Source organism: Artemia sp. Qi Xiang Cuo, chromosome 16 (genome assembly GCF_049724085.1).
Source record: "Artemia sp. Qi Xiang Cuo chromosome 16, ASM4972408v1, whole genome shotgun sequence".
NCBI lineage: Eukaryota > Metazoa > Arthropoda > Branchiopoda > Anostraca > Artemiidae > Artemia > Artemia sp. Qi Xiang Cuo.
The window spans coordinates 45178293-45192887 of NC_142809.1; the positions used below are offsets into that span (position 1 = coordinate 45178293).

General features: G+C 37.5%; 1 protein-coding gene across 1 annotated transcript in view; it reads right to left on the reverse strand.

Annotated features, from left to right (window-relative positions):
• Positions 1-14595, reverse strand: part of Mat89Ba (nucleolar protein 6 Mat89Ba) — a 466793-nt gene that overhangs the window by 114012 nt on the left and 338186 nt on the right. The window contains exon 16 of the mRNA XM_089102007.1: positions 1330-1583. Within this exon, the coding sequence (XP_088958133.1) occupies positions 1330-1583 (254 nt within the window). The remainder of the gene's footprint in view (positions 1-1329; positions 1584-14595) is intronic.

Consider the following 14595-nt stretch of genomic DNA (forward strand, 5'->3'; position numbering starts at 1 on the left):
AAAAGATCAAGCTATCAAACATACTTAACAAACTGATGGAAAATAAAAAGAAAGTTTAATTTTTGTTAGAATCTCATATTCGAAGATAATATTCAACCTTGAGGTAACGATGACAACCTTCTCGGAGTGACCCGAAAATCCTCAGGAACAAATATGGGTCTACTATTGTTAATTGCAGTCACCGCCCAGACACTAGTTGTCTCGCTTTTGCTGACGGTCAGTCTTTTTGTTTTTGCTGAATATGAGTATCGTATACACTTTTCTCTAGCTGGGTTTTCAGCACCTAGTCACTGATGGGTGCTTAATTTTTATTTTCCTTTTTAGTGCACGTGTGTTTTTTCCTTGTTTGTTTTTTGTATTTATTTTCCTTCTCCCTGTACTCCCGGTCACAGAGCCTCTTGCGGGTGGGGGGGGGGCTTTTGATGTTGATTGTTTTGATGCTGACTATCAGTATCGAATGTATGTTTGTTGTACATGTTTTATTTGTTGGAATAATAAATCCTGCCTTAATGAAGATGTATCTTAAGGTTGAATATTATTATTATTAATACGTGCAGACTAGAAGCTGAATCCAGGCTCAGACCGCAAAGGCCCCTCGTAGCTTCACACCCAAAAGAAAAAATATAGAGCACCCAAAACCACTGAACTTTTGGTGCCCCCTCTCGGACATGGTATTTGGAGATAGGGCTTGTACATATCTTTTTCTCCTTTCCACCTTGTCTTCAGAACCGGCACTAGCAAGGCAACTTTTTTTTCCCAGTTCCTCGTGGATTGTTTCTTGTACCACGGTCGGCACTTCATATGTCCAGAGGGACTGACCTCTCCCTACATTACCTTGGCAACCATTACTGGCTTCATCCGATCCAACCTCGGTAGTACATTCCAAAAAATACCCTGCCTCTAAACGGGATGTTACTTTTCAATTCCAGAACTAGGTCAATTGAATTCTTTACTTTCATAGTTTTGAAAAACAAACTAAAGCAATCAATTAACTCATACAAGTCTTTTAAGAAAACTGCACAGTGAGACGAGTAAGTTTTTTTTTTTTTTTTTTTTTTTTTTTTTTTTTTTTTTTTTTTTTTGCAGAAGATAAAATATAAAAATGAGAGAAAGAGAGAACGAAAGAAAGAGAGAAAGGAAGAGGGTAGAAAGAGAGAATCATGAACTGGAGCTAGCATGAATTTTGTGTTGCAACAAATTTTAAGGGTACCTAAATGCCTGCATCAAGCAGCACTGCAAACCACAGTTATACCGATTGATCCCTTTGCGAACCAACATAAGGTTTGAGTCTATTTATTTTCCTATAATATTAAGAGAGAAAATTCTTACCTCCTAGTAATTTGTTAAAATTCAATATTACAGGTACTGCATTCCAATCAGTACGCACTACTTTTCGAAGAAATTGAAGAAACCCAATTTGAGGGGAAATAGGGCCTATAGATCCTGGCGGTAAGTCAAGGTAGATGCTTGCCACAAGCAATTCCGTCACGAGCTCTGGCATTTGTAAACTGAGCATGTGCCCAGCAATCCATCTCTTAGCTAATCGGGCGGCTGTTCCGAAAGAAGGGTATTGTGATTGTAACCTGTAATAAAAATTGGCTTCCGTTCTTAATCAGCTTAAATTGAGAGAAAGAAAAAAATAACAGAATATACTCAACAGTAAGATATTTTTCTAGATAATAATCATAAGTAAAGAACAATGTTGGCACAATGTATTATTTTTTTTCTTGGTTTTAGACCAGGGCACTTCGTATCGACGAATTTGTCGTAGAAATTTCGAAAAGGTCTCATTCAATTGGAAATAGGAGTGGCTTGTGCTCTTTTTAATAGTCAAAAGTGATTTGAAGGCAACTAACACCCCTTCCACGCCAACCGTTTACCCAAACCCATCCGATCAAAATTTTGAGATAGCCATTTGTTCAGCACAGTTGCTTTCCAGATAGACATTGTGTTTTTGAGGAGGACAGTCGCCCACGACCCTCAGGGCAAGGGCTTTAAGTTATGAACTGGGGCCATATAAGAACGATGTTGGCATAATGTGTTATTTATTATTTTGTTCCTTTAAACCAGGGCACTTCGTATCGAAAAAGTTGTCGTAGAAACTTCGAAAAGGGCTCATTCTATTGGAAACAGGAATGGCTTGTGCCCTTTTTAATAGTCGAAAGTGATTGGAAGGCAACTATCACCCCTTCCACGCCCACCATTTCCCGAAACACATACAATCAAAATTTTGAGATAGCGATTTTGTTGAGTGTAGTTGAAAGTTCTGGAAATTAGGTGTTTGAGGATTACAACCCCCCCCCCCAAAGCCATCCGGACAATGAGTGTAAGTTATGCCGTGGGGGCATATAAGGTTTTTATATAAAGCTTTTTCGTAGAAACTTCAAAAAGGGCTCATTCGATTGGAAATTGAAAGGGCTAGTGCCCTTTTTAATAGTCGAAAGTGATTGGAGGGCAACTAACACCTCTTCCACGCAAACCATTTCCCCAAACTCACCAAATCAAAATTTTGAGATAGCCTTTTTTTTTCACGCAGTTTAAAGTTCAGGAAATTATACCTCTGAGCAGGAAACTCTCCCCACAGTCTTCAGGGCTAGGGTTATAATTTATACCCTGGGGGCATATAAGTTTTTATTGAAATCTTTGTCGTACAAACTTGAAAAAGGGCTCATTCGATTGAAAATTCAAAGGTCTAGTGCCCTTTTTAATAGTCGGATGTGATTTGAGGGAAACTAACCCCCCTCTCATGCCCACCTTTTCCCCAAACACATCCAATCAAAATTTTAGATAGCCATTTTGTTCAGCGCAGTTGATTTCCAGATAGAAATGAATGTTTTTGAGGAGGACACTCACCCACAGCCCTCAGGGCAAGGGTTGTAAGTTATGCCCTGGGGACATATAAGAACTAAATTAACATGAGTAGGGTTCAAAACCCCTATGCCTTCCCAAGGTCAGAACATAATATACACTTTACTGAAAAAATATAAATGCTTTTACTTTTATAACGTTAAAAAATCTAATAATATCAACATTATGATTACTAAATATCAGTATATGTATATTAAACTGACAATGCACATTCATTTGTATTTTTTTCAGTAAAGTGCTAATTATGTTCTGGCCTTGGGAAGGCATAGGTGTTTTGAACCCTACTCATGTTAATTTCTGCTCGTTTTGAGTTTGACTCGGTTATTTATTGTAATTTCTGTTCAGTTTGGTTTCATTTATTTATCGATGCGGATTTGTGGTAGTTTCACGCTTGGTAGATTTTTTTTTGCTCATTTTTGGTTCTTTACTTTTCTTTGAAAAACTTATTTTGTGAAAAAGTTTTTTTTTTAATTAATTTCTGTTCGTTTTAAATTGGCATAGTCTTTTCAGGGAAAAAAAATAATACTTTAAATCTTTTCGTTTTTTTAACCACTTTATAGTTTGGCTTGCTATTTGTATGCTGGAGAAAAATTTTCAGTAATTTTTAACATCAAACACCGTTTTAAAAATCTGGACACAAATAGTAGTTTTTAATTTAGTTTCAAACCTCCTCTAGTTCACGTGAAACAGAAAACTTGTTACCATTCGCAAAAAAAAAATCTGTTTACTTTCTTTGAGAGCTTGGATACACTTACGCTATTTTGATTTGGTTAAATTTTAAGAGCAGAATTAGCCCCGAAATTTTGAACATAATACCCTTAGTCGTTCTTGGGATACTGCTGAGATGCCTTATTGGGAATTAGCATTAATACAGTGCATTTTGATTTTATCTTAAGGCAACGTTTAGTTTTTAAACATAATGGGCAAATAGGAGGGTGGGCATGGGAGTGGGACTAGTTGACCACCAATCACTTTCGACTATAAAAAAGGGCATTAGCCGTCTCTATATTCAATCAAATGAGTCCTTTTCGAAGTTCCTACGACAACTCCTTCGATACAAAGTGCCCTGGTCTAAACAAAAGAAAAAAAAATAATAATACATTTTACCCACATCGATCTTTACTATAAAATGTCAAGCCTTCCAATCACTTTCGACTATTAAATAGGGCACTAGCCATTTCAATTTCCAATCGAATTGGAAATACGAAATTCGATTGGAAAGATGAATTTCCAATCGAATGAGCCCTTTTTGAAGTTTCTACGACAACGCTTTCTATGAAAACATTATTTGCCCCCAGGATATAACTTATAACCCTTGCCCTGTTGGCTGTGGTTGGGTTGTCATCCTCAAAGACCTAGTTTCCAGAAGTTTCAACTACGTTGAACAAATTGGCTATCTCAAAATATTGATTGGATGTGTTCGGATAAATGGTGGGCGTGAGAAACAACGCTTTCTATGAAAACTTTATTTGCCCCCAGGGCATAAGTTATAACCCTTGCCCTGAGGGCTGTGGTTGGGTTGTCATCCTCAAAGACCTAGTTTCCAGAACTTTCAACTACGTTGAACAAAATGGCTGTCTCAAAATTTTTGTTGGATGTGTTTGGGGAAAAGGTGGGCGTGAGAGGGGGTTAGTTGCCCTCAAATCACTTTTGACTATTAAAAAGGGCACTAGACCTTTGAATTTCCAATCGAATGAGCCCTACGACGAAGATTTCAATAAAAACTTATATACCCCCAGGGCATAACTTATAACCCTTGCCCTGAAAACTGTGGGGGGAGTGTCCTGCTCAAACGTATAATTTCCTGAACTAAAAAGGGCACAAGCCACTCCAATTTCCAATTGAATAATTCCTTTTCGAAGTTTCTACGACAACTTTTTCGATACGAAGTGCCCTGGTCTAAATGAAAAAAATAATAAATAATGCATTGTGCCAAAATCGTTCTTCTACACCCCCCGGGCAAAACTTAAAATCCATGCCCTGAGGGTTGTGGGGGAGTGACCTCCTCAAAAACATATTTTTTATCTGTAAATTAACTACGCTGAACAAAATGGCTATCTCAATATTTTGGATCGGATGTGTGTGGGGAAATGGTGGGCGTGGGGGGGGGGGCACCATTTGCCCTCCAATCACTTTTGTCTATTAAAAAGGGCACTAGCCACTCTAATTTTCAATCGAATGAGCCCTTTTCAAATTTTCTACGACAACTCCTTCGATACGAAGTGCCCTGGTAGGGAAAAAGAAGAAGAAGAAAAAAAGATAATACATTGTGCCAACATCGTTCTTTACGTTTCGTAGGGCACAAGCCTTTCTAATTTCCAATCGAATGAGCCCTTTTGAAAGTTTCTACAACATCACTATCTATAAAAACCTTATATGCCCCCAGGGCAAAACTTACAACCCTTGCCCTGAGGGTTCTGAGGGGGTTTATCATCCTCAAACACCTAATTTCTAAAACTTGTAACTACGTTGAACAAAATGGCTATCTAAAAATTCTGATTGGATGTGTTTGGGGGAAAAAGTGGCCGTGAGAGGGGGGTTAGTTGCCCTCCAGTCACTTTCGACTATTAAAAAGAGCACTAGCCCTTTGAATTTCCAATCGAACGAGCCCTTTTTCAAGCTTCTCGACAAAGTTTTCAGTAAAAACCTTATATGCCCACAGGACATAACTTACAACCCTTACCCTGAGGGCTCTGGGGGAGTTTTATCCTCTTAGATATAATTTCCGGACCTTTCAACTACTTCGAACAAAATGGCTATGTCACAATTTTGATTGGATGTGTTTGGATAAATGGTAGGCGTGACAGGGGTGTTAGCTGCCTTCCAATCATTTTCGACTATTAAAAAGGGCATTAGCCATTTCAATTTCCAATCAGATGAGCCCTCTTTGAAGTTTCTACGACAACGCTTTCTTTGAAAACCTTATTTGCCCCCAGGGCATAACTTACAACCCTTGCCCTGAGGGCTCTTGGGGGTTGTCATCCTCAAAGACCTAGTTTCTAGAACTTTCAACTACTCTGAACAAAATGGCTATCTCAAAATTTTGATTGGATGCGTTTGGGGAAAAGGTGGACGTGAGAGGGGGATTAGTTGCCCTCCAATCACTTTCGACTATTAAAAAGGGCACTAACCCTTTTTTCCAATCGAACGAGCCTTTTTTGAAGTTTCTGCAACAACACTTTCTATAAAAACATTATATGCCCCCAGGGCATAACTTACAACCCTTACCCTGAGGGCTGTTGGGGATTTTCCTCCTCAAAAACATAATTTCTATCTGGAAATCAATTACGCTGAACTAATTGACTATCTCAAAATTTTGATTGAATGTGTTTGGGGAAATGGTGGTCATGGAAGGGGTGATGGCTGCCTTCCAATTACTTTCGACTATTAAAAAGGGCACTAGGAATTCCAATTTCCAATCGAATGAGCCCTTTTTGAAGTTTCTACGACAACTCCTTCGATACAAAGTGCCCTGGTATGGAAAAAAAAAATAATACATTGTGCCAACATCGTTCTTTACTTAGGCACCGCGATTGCACTGCCTATGAAAAAGGGCAATTCCAATTTCCAATCCCCTTTTTGAAATTTCTACAACAACTTTCTATATAAACCTTATATGCCCCCAGGGCTTAACTTAAAACCCTTGCCCTGAGGGCTCTGAGGGGGGTTTATCATCCTAAAAGACCTAATTTCCAGAACTTCCAACTCAGTTGAACAAAATGAATATCTCAAAGTTTTGATTGGATGTGTTTGGGAAAATGGTGGGCGTGAGAGGGGCGTTAGTCGCTATACAATCACTTTCAACTATTAAAAAAGGGACTAGCCCTTTCAATTTCCAATTGAATGAGCCTTTTTGAAGTTTCTACGACAACGCTTTCAATAACAACTTTATATGCCCCCAGGGCATAACTTACAGCCCTTGCCCTGACGGCTATGGGGGGAGGGCTTGTCATCCTTAAAGACCTAATTTCCAAAAATTTCAACTACGTTGAATAAAATGGCTATCTAAAAATTTTGATTTGATGTGTTTGAGGAAAAGGTGGGCGTGAGATGGGGGTTAGTTGCCCTCAAATCACTTTGGACTATTAAAAAATGCACTAGCCCTTTGAATTTCAAATCGAATGAGCCCTTTTTAATGTTTCTACGACAAAGATTTCAATAAAAATCTTGTATGCCCCCAGGGCATAACTTATAACCCTTGCCCCGAAGACTGTCCTGCTCAAAGGTACACTTTCCTGAAGTTTGAACGTCGTGGGACAAATTGGCTATCTTAAAATTTTTACTGGATGTGTTTGGAAAAATGGTGGGTCTGAATGGGGTGTTAGCTGCCTTCCAATGGCTTTCGAATATTAAAAAGGACACTAGCAATTTCAATTTCCAATCGAATGAGCCCTTTTTGAAGTTTCTACGACAACGCTTTCTATAAGAACCTTATATGCTCCCAGGGTATAACTTACAACCCTTTTCCTGAGGGCTGTGGGAGAGTTTCCTCCTCAAAAACATAATTTCTATCTAGAAATCAACTACGCTGAACAAAATGGCTATCTCAAAATTTTGATTGGATGTGTTTCGAGATATTTTGGGCGTGGAAGGGGTGTTAGTCGCCTTCCAATCACTTTCGATTGGTGAAATGATAGGCGGGAGGGGGGGGGGCTAGTTGCCCTCCAATCACTATAGAATATTGAAAAGGGCACTAGCCACTCCAAATTCCAATCCAATGAGCCCTTTTCGAAGTTTCTACGACAACTCCTTCGATAAGAAGTAGTGCCCGGGTATTGAAAAAAAAAAAAAAAAAACATTGTGCCAATATCGTTCTTTACCTAGGCTGCGCGATTGCGCGGCCTATGATAACCCATCAGAGTCCTCAGTGCAAGGGCTGTAAGTTATGCCCTGGGGGCATATAAGGTTTATATAGAAAGTTGTTGTAGAAATTTCAAAAAGGACTCATTTGATTGGAAATGGAAATTGCCCCTTTTTAATAGTCGAAAGTGAGTGGAGAGTAATTAAACCCCCTCTCATGTCCACCGTTTCCCCATACACATTCAATCAAAGTTTTAAGATAGCCATTTTGTTCAACATAGTTGGAAGTTGTGGTAATCATGAGTTTAATGATGTCAAACTCCACAGAATCTCCTGGACAAAGGTTGTAAGTTCTGACCTGGGGGCATGTAAGATCATTACGGATAGATTTGTTGTAATAACTTCAAAAGGGGCTCATTCAATTGGAAATTGAGATGGTTAGTGCCCTTTTTAATAGCTGAAAGTGATTGGAGGATAACTAAACCCCCTCTCACGCACCTAAACGCATCCAAAAAAAATTTCAGATAGCCATTTTGTTCAACGCATCAGAAAATACTAGAAATTAGGTCTTTGAGGATGACAACCCCCCCCCAGCCCTCAGGGCAAGGCTTGAAAGTTATGCCCTGGGGGCATTTACGGTTTTTTATTGAAACTGTTATCGTAGAAAGTTCAAAAGGGCTCATTTGATTAGAAATTAAAAGGGCTAGCGCCTTTTTTAATAGTTCAAAGTGATTGGAGAGCGACTAACGCCTTTCTCACGCCCACCATTTTCCCAGACATATTCAATCAAAATTTTGAGATAACCATTTTGTTTAACGTAGTTGAAAGTTCTGGAAATTAGGTCTTAGAGGATGAAAACCACCCTCACAGCTATTAGGTTAAGGGTTGTAATTTATGCCCTGGGGGCATATAAGGTGTTTATAGAAAGCGGTGTGGTAGAAACTCAAAAAGGGCTCATTCGATTGGAAATCAAAAGGCCTAGTGCCGTTTTTAATAGTCGAATATGATTGGAAGGCTTGACATTTTTATAGTAAAGATCGATTTGGGTATAATGTATTATTTTTAGTTGTTGTTTTAGACCAGGGCACTTCGTATCAAGGAGTTGTCGTAGGAACTTCGAAAAGGGCTCATTCGATTGAAAATAGAAAGGGCTGATACCCTTTTTAATAGTCTAAAGTGATTGGAGGGTACTAATCCCCCAACCACGCCCACCCTCCCATTTGTCTTTATGTTTGAAAACTAAATGTTGCCTTAAGATTATATCAAAATGCACTGTGTTAATGCTAATTCCCAATAAGGCATCTCAGCAGTATCCCAAGAACGACTGAGGGTATTATGTTCAAATTCTCGGGGCTACTTCTGCTCGTAGAATTTAACAAAATCCAAATAGCGTAAGAGTATCCAAGCTCTCAAAGAAAGTAACCAGATTTTTTTTTTTTTGCGAATGGTATCAAGTTTTCTGTTTCAGGTCAACTTGAGGAGGTATGAAACTATATTAAAAACTACTATTTTTTAAATTAAACACTACTATAAATTACACTACTATTTACATTAAACACTACTATTTGTTTCCAGATTCTTAAAAGGGTGTATGATGTTAAAAATTACTGAAATTTTTCTCCAGCATACAAATAGCAGGCTAAACTATAAATTCTTAAAAAAAACAAACCATTTAAAGAATTATTTTCTTTTTCCCTGAAAAGACTATGTCAATATAAAACGAACAGAAATTAATTAAAAAAACTTTTTCCACAAAATAAGTTTTTCAAAGAAAAGTAAAGAACTCCATTAAACAAAAATGAGTAAAAATAAAATTAAATAATCTATCAAGCGTGACACTACCACAAATCAGCATCGGGTTTCACGATTGGTAGATTATTTGATTTTTTGCTCTTTTTTTGTTTAATGGAGTTCTTTAGTTTTCTTTGAAAAACTAATTTTGTGGAAAAAGTTTTTTTTTTAATTAATAATAATAAAAGTGCAAGAGTGTTCCGTCATAAACCAATAAAAAGATATAATGGTAAGTCTGCCTCTGTTATATTTTGGATAGTAGGCAATATTCAACATCTACTCAGAAATTGTAAGGCTATTTAAAATTTTTCTTCTATATCCAAATATATATATATATATATATATATATATATATATATATATATATATATATATATATATATATATATATATATATATATATATATATATATATATATATATATAATAAATACATACCCTGATAAACCCTGTTTTAACACAGTACACTGATACTCGGAATATCGTTTTAAAAGACCAAACAGTGCGTTTAAAGATAGTGGATTTGGAATATTTTTTTTGAATGAAGGATACGTTTTTCTTTGAGTTGAATTAAGTATAATGTATCATAATGAAATGGATCTAAGAAAAGAGCAATTCGTAACATTTTGAAGTTTCCGAGGAAACAAGACGAAAGCTAGAAGAGATAAATCTAGCTTTTCACATAGCAACATCTTGGGGGAGGACGTATTATCTAAAATTTTTATATTTGAAAATGATTTTTAAAATAAAGATATGAAAAGTAGAATCAAAAAGGGAAAGAATTTCTTGCTTTTCTGGTGCTAAAACAAACATGCACTTGAAGGAGGTTGTGACTTCACAAGATTCGCCACCGTTAGGTACAAACATCAAAAAACAATCAAATTATCCAAGGAAGCTGGTTTTGTATTAAATCAGGAGTTAAGCAGGGTTGGGTTCTATCCCTCTTTATATGGATTATTTTAATGGACTTTGTCTTAAGGAGCACAGGAAAGGCAATGGGAGACCATGGAATCAAATGGGGAGGAAAATGTCTCCTGGACTTAGATTATGCTGATGATTTAAACATCCTAGATGAAAGTATGATCAAAATGAATGAACTTTTAGAGGTTTTGCGAGTTCAGGTTGCTAAAAAAGGGTTTGAAAATTAATGTTAAGAAGACTAAGTCACTTAAGCTAGGAATAATTGATGATAAACAAGTGATACTGGGTAATGAAAAGATTGATGAAGTGGGCAGCTTAACTTACCATCGTATCATTATTATTAAAAACGGTGGTGAGGTTGTTAAATGTAGAATGGCCCAGGCTCAATGTGTTTTTTCAGAAATAAAAAAGGTTTGGAAGAATAGGAAGACAAGTCTGCAAACCCAGATTAGAATATTAGAAGCTACAGTGATGACAGTGGTCAAACATGGCTCTGAAGCACGGGCGCTCCGAAAAGCGGATGAAGATTCGCTATATGTTTTCCAAAGAAATTGCTTTAGGACTGTTCTGGGTACCCGGTTGACTGACCGTATTTCAAACAATAGGCTATACGAAAAATGTGGTTCAATACCGCTTTCTAGGTCTATAATGAAAGAAAGGTTGAGGTGGTTAGGGCATGTTGTGCGGATGAAGGATGACAGATTGCCGAAGATTGTTCTTTTCAGCCATCCATCTAGGGCTAAACTGAAAGCAGGTCGTCCCCGTCTGGGGTGGGAGGACGTAATAAAGAAAGATTTAAAGGAAATGGGAACTTCGTGGGCGGGTGTAAAAAGGGAGGCTTTGAATAGATTGGGGTGGAGGAGGAGCGTGCGTAAATGTGTTGGCCTCAGGCGGCTTGGTGCTGCGATGAGTTGTTAGTAGTAGTAGTAGTAGTAGTAGTAGTATATATATATATATATATATATATATATATATATATATATATATATATATATATATATATATATATATATATATATATATTGTAAATACTTATATATTTGAAATCAGCATTAAAATCTGATTCTTTTGATGTATCTATTGATATCAAAATCCCGTTTTCTAATTTTCGGTTACCATTGAGCCGGGTCGCTCCTTACTTACAGTTCGTTACGACGAACTGTTTGATGCTACCAAGGTAAGTGAAGCTGCCCACCTGATCAATCTTTTCGTTACCCAACGTCACCTTTTCATCTTCACTTATTCCTAGCCTTAGTGACTTAGTCTTCTTAACATTAATTTTCAAACCTATTCTAGCATCCTGAACTCTCAAAACCTCTAAAACTCTATTCATTTTGCTCGCACTTTCATCTAGGATGCTTAAATCATCAGCATAATCTAAGTCAAGGAGACTTTTTCCTCCCCATTTGATTCCGTGGTCTTCCATTGCCTTTCCTGTGCTCCTTAAGACTAAGTCCATCAAAATAATCCATATAAAGGAGTATAGAACACAACCCAGCTCAACTCCTGATTTAATACAAAACCATCTGATAACCTCATTTCCTACCTTAACCGCAGCAGTGTTATTCTCGTGTAAGTACTTAGCACTAATCACTTCAATGTATTTTCTGGTATACCATACAAGGATAAAACCTTTGCTAAAGCTCTTCTATCAACAGAATCTAACGCTTGCTCATAATCTATAAAACTAAGGACCAAAGGTGTTTGAAAACTCAGGCACTTCTCAATTATTAACCTTAGAGTGAAAATTTGGTCAACACATCCTCTACCTTTTCTAAAACCGCACTGTTCTTTTCTAGAGCTTTCTCTACGGCATGTCTCAGTCTAAAAAGTATCATATTACTAAGTAATTTACTACCTAAAGAGACCAGACTAATCCCTCGATAATTACCACACCCACTTTTATCACCTTTCTTATAAAGTGACTTAATTAAGGTTTTCCTAAAATCGTTAGGTACTTCCCCTTTTTCAAAAAGTCATATTCATAATCTTCAGTAATTTATTTCTAACCTCAGAGCCACCATATTTAAGAAACTCATTTACAACACTATCTGCACCTGGAGCTTTATTATTTTTTAATCCTTTTGGTACTATCGCTAATTCCTCCTCACAAAACAAATCTTCCTTCGCATTCAATGTATCGAAAACTTTTTCATTTCCCTCTATATCTCTTCCTTCAACTCTATCTCGGTTAAGCAAATTCTTAAAATGTTCGGCCCATCTCTCTTTAGTTTTTTCCTTATCGCTAATTGCGGCCCCATTCTTATCTTTAACTGGGCCAAGTCCACATTGACTACTCCCTCTCAATTTGTTAACATGCCAGTACAATATTTTACTATTATGCCGTCTAGCTGCATCTTCCAGATCCTCGGCAATTTTATCTATGGCCTCCACTTCACACCTCCTTAGTTCATATTTTAATGCTTTCTCCACTTTCTTAACATTCCTTTTGTTTTCATATAATCTATCACTAAGGTAATTCTTGTACAAGTCCTTTCTCCTTTCTATCAAACATAAAGCTGGTGAGAGGAATGTTCAAGTGACCAAAAGGTACTACTAGTACAGGCAAACTAGAGTTCGACCCCAAACAAATTGCAACAGAAATTTTTTTTACACCATGGTGTAGAGAAAAAAAGCTGAACAACATATCCAAAGTTGCACATTCTACGTTGACGCAAAACTAGTTTTTTTTGTTTTTTTTTTGTGTGTGTGTGTGTGTGTGTATCGTGCCAGTTTTCTCACTTTCCAAAAAAAATCTAGTTCCGGTAATTGTTCGTTTTTCTTGAACTGAATTATTTTTCCGACGTAAAAAGACGAGATGAGTGCGTAAATGGAGTCACATTTGGTGAACGGTATATAAAAAAAAGGTTTCATAATAATCAATATGAGATTTTTACGCTTCTCGTGGTCGTGACCCCCTTTTCTCACCAGATTATCTTTCGCTGGCTAAATTGTCGGTTTTGAGATCTAATAATTAGTTAGTGTGAATCTCATCTTCTCTAGCTCCATCACCTTATGGATTGGCCTAAAAAAAGTGATTGCAAGATGTTTATTAAATATGAAAAATATTAGAAAAGGGGAATCATCTATGAAACTAGTTTTCAGCGGCCGACATTTAAAATCCATACCTTTTATTTCTATTATCAACACATTGACTAGTCTTCACAGCTGTTAAAATTATCAAATCAACTTCATGAACATTTGAATGACAGAATCAAACTCCGACTAGTATTCACAACTTATTCTTTTGATTCAGATATCTAAGCTTCTACATTCTCCTCATCGTTATAGCTTTCGATTCTTCGAAAGCTAGAACATGCTGTCCCTTTGCACGTTTTATACATGCTGCAGAGCAAGCAAAGCCGTTTCTAAAGCAGCTATATCTCGTTGAGCTACATTACAGTTGACAGAAGCAGTTCACGATTTTCAGAAGCACACGAGTGGTTGGTGGGACGTCATTAGTCAATGGATACAAGAAGTCATCTTTATTTTTCTAACCCCGTTCCTCGGCTTAACGTTCAGAATCCGGATTTCCACTACATACCTGAAATTGACAGAAAACCCTGTAACTGAGGAATTTAGCCACATCAGAAGTTGGTGGTAACTGTTCTGGGTGAACGAATGTGCTAGCAGTAGTCACCTTCTTTTTGAAAACTTCCCTGTGGAGTTCATTCAGATTTCCCCCTTTTGATGAGCCATATATCATGAGCAGAGCTTCTTCTCCAGCAACCCTTACTTCCTCTTTCGAAGCCGATTTCAGCATGAAAACTGCAGCTGATGTAGGAAAATCAGCATCCGCCATTAACTTCTTCAGGGCAAGGCGTTTTCCCACACTGTGGATCTGGAAAGTAGTCACAGCCTAAGATGGCGTGATCAAAAAGAATCCGATGGCATGTGTCTTGGCCCAGCTTCTCTTTCAATTTATGAATATCCCATATTCGAGGGGCTTTGTTCGACTTTGGCTCAGGTGCAAAGATTAGTTTCTCGCTTGATAGGTCACCATGATAAAAAAATAGATCCAAAGATCAGTGTTATCTCCAACGACAGCAATGTCGTAATACCGGGAAGAATCGACAGCAGCATGCACAATTGGGACACCTGCAGCTCCTGGTGCCTGTACTACGACGAAGCCCTTTGATCGGAGATAGACTGCAAACGCACAGGTACACCTGGCCTTGTTTTTCTTGCAGGACAATCGTTCGTTTTTGGTCCATG